Source organism: Rhea americana, unplaced genomic scaffold (assembly GCF_003343005.1).
Source record: "Rhea americana isolate MKP2758 unplaced genomic scaffold, rheAme1 scaffold_92, whole genome shotgun sequence".
NCBI classification, from domain to species: Eukaryota; Metazoa; Chordata; class Aves; order Rheiformes; family Rheidae; genus Rhea; species Rhea americana.
In genome coordinates this window covers 633,016-636,010 of record NW_028187111.1, presented here as the reverse complement: position 1 = coordinate 636,010, position 2,995 = coordinate 633,016, and the positions used below count along the sequence as shown (strand labels likewise).

At 42.5% G+C, this 2,995-nt stretch overlaps 1 protein-coding gene across 1 annotated transcript; it reads left to right on the top strand.

The window, feature by feature from the left end:
• The first annotated feature begins 1,984 nt into the window (after positions 1–1,984).
• LOC146584484 (olfactory receptor 10AC1-like) lies at positions 1,985–2,995 on the top strand. Its single transcript, XM_085324604.1, has one exon. It carries the CDS (start codon positions 1,985–1,987, stop codon positions 2,993–2,995), a length of 1,011 nt encoding a protein of 336 aa, XP_085180730.1.

Sequence of the window (2,995 nt, the reverse complement as noted above, 5' to 3'; positions counted from 1 at the left end):
AGGCTTATTAGATTCACTTCCACTACTTTATTGATTATTCCTTTCTGGAGCTATTTTGAGAAGTCTTCTTTCTTAGGAAAATCTCTCTCACCACCAATATTTTTTTGTCATTGACTTCCTAGTCTTTCTAGTTATCCTACATGAAATGAATATAAAATGTTCGAGATGAGAGAATCTAGAGGATTTAAATAATAGCATTGGAATATTTCATGTAATTTTCTACCTCCTTTATCCTATCATACTGCAGTGTTTTTGATGTGAGCAGAAGCCTTCAAGGAATCTCAGCTCTGATTCCTGGTTTACAGTAAAGTATAGAAAGAGTTGGAGTTATTCCTTGTAATAGGTATCGTATTACACAATGCACATATGAGTAATGAGAACTAATTTCCTGTGACCAGTAAATATAGTTTATTATCCTGTTTTTTATGTTCTTATCTTTACGAGATCTCTACAACTTACACAATTTACATCACTCTGTATTCCTGCACTTCATTGTTCACATGGTTTTTATTCAGTGCCATGAGGTCTTGCTCAGGTGCTAGCCCAGTGTTCAGATTTGGTCAGGTTTTGATCCAGGATAGAAATCTATCTCTCAACTTTGTGCCTGTTCTTAAAGGTAGATATAAACTATGCCTTAGGGCTTTTTGTCAATGTAGGCAAAAGTCAAACCTTGTAGAGGAAAACTAAAGCATGACTGGAAAGGCAGCTGAGAGGAGCAAGGTCAGGAAAAGGAAGAGGAAAATATCTGGGGTATATGGGGACCTGAGAATGGTGATGGTGGTGGGGAGTGGTTCCTGTTGGAATCTATCTATTTACTGTAGCTGCTTTAAGAAACTTCATCCCTCCTAGTTTCCATTTGTTCTGTTTTATTTTTCCACTGCTCACTTTTTTCTTCTGATTGTGAATTTCTAATTTAATCCCTTTTCAAAGAATTTCAGATGTCTCCTCAAAAATCCCTAGGAACTTTGCATCCCTCCCATGATAAGCACAGTCGCATTCTCTCTAAATCCAGGGTATTAGCTTTGTGTTTTTATAAACATTTTGTTATACAGAGTATACTGCTAAGGACATCTTTGATTTTGAGTCTGGAAACATGCTTGCTTTAAATCTGATGCCACAGTGCTCAGCAAGGCATAAAGACATAAGAAGCAAAAATGTTGAGTTAGAGTTCACAACCCTCATGGCTAATCACTGACCCCTTCCATTTGAAACTATATCCAGTGTGGACTTTGAGGCAGATCCATGATGGGGAAGAGAGGAGCCAGTGAGTGAACATCTGAAATCCCCATTAAATGCTGTCAGAATATAAAGTAAAAGCTCCAGCCCACTTTCTGCTTCTCCTTGAACATCTTTGCCACAGATATAGAGAACTGCAATAGAAATGTTAAAACTGGTGTGACTAGAGAATGAATGAGTCTGCTTGGGAGTGGAAGCAGCGGAAGGAACAGAAGCAGGAGGTGTCTAAGTATACAGGTCTGACGGCACTTAGATTAGCAGGTCAGGATCCCAGCACATCCAAAGGCAGCTTCTTAGGACACTCAGATCAGGAGAGAGAGAGAACAATGAATAAATCCTGATGACTTTCAAAGGCAGGACAGGATGGAGAARCTAATCACTGTGGGGTCCTAAAGGGTAACTAAAGCATATACAAAACCTGTATGTGGTTACCAGCCTCAGAATAACACAGAAGTGATGAAAACCCAGCAGCTGACATTCCTTGTCAACAGTGTCATGGTGAAGAATCCTGGGTAGATCATTTGAGCATAGACATCTTGCTGGTTGTAAGAATATGGGTCTGAGAGTATGAATGTGAGTGAGGGAAACCAGTTTTGTTTTTAAATAAAATAACCTTCCTCCCCATAAAGTCCCAAACTAAACTTCACTACACTGTTGCTACACTATTGCAGCATTATTTCCAACATAGAGCTGACTGCCAAGCATCAAGTCAAATTTAACTATCTTCCTTCTGTTTCTGTCCCTGTAGATGCCATGTGAAGACTGCACGGAGAGGGACAACAGAAGCACCAATGCAACTATGGGATTTCTCCTGCTCGGATTCTCTGAGCTGCTTTCTCTCCGAGCCCTCCTCTTCCTTTTTTTTCTTACTATCCATCTGGCTACATTGACAGGGAATGTGGTGATCTTCATGGCAGTAGTTATGGAGCCTTCCCGTCCTCCCATGCTTTTCTTCCTCCATCAGCTCTCTGCCATTGAATTCTGCTATACTTTAGTCATTGTTCCGAAGGCACTCCTCAGCCTGACAGCGGATGGTACCACCATTTCTTTCATAGGTTGCGCTGCCCAGATGCACCTCTTTGTGGCACTTGGTGGAACTGAATGCTTCCTTCTGGTGGCAATGTCCTATGACCGTTATGTTGCCATCTGTCAGCCTCTTCACTATGTGGCAGTGATGAGTGACGGGCTCTGCCTCAAGCTAGCTGTGGCATCCTGCCTGGGTGGCTTTGCTGTTGCCCTGGGGTTGACAGTGGCTGTTTTCCACTTACCTTTCTGTCAGTCACATCACATCAATCACTTCTTCTGTGACGTCCCTGCTGTGCTGCACCTTGCTTGTACTCAGAATTACACCCTAGAGCTGCCCTTGCTGGCTGCCTGTGTAGTCCTCCTGCTCTTCCCTTTCCTGCTAATCCTGACTTCTTATGCTTGTATTGCTACTGCTTTGCTGCATGTCCGCTCCTCTATGGGAAGAGGCAAGGCCTTTTCCACCTGCTCTTCACACTTGRCCATCACCTTTCTGCACTATGGATGTGCCACCTTCATGTACATCCGTCCTAAGTCCAGTTACTCACCAGCCCGAGATAAGATGGTATCTCTGGTCTACACTAACATCACCCCATTACTATATCCCCTCATTTACAGCCTGAGAAACCAGGAAATCAGAAAGGTCCTGAGAAAAATGTTGAAGAGGAAGAGAATAGCTCAGCTAAACTGGGGTACTGTCAGGGCTGTTATGTGTGGGTGTGATAAGTTTTGGTAG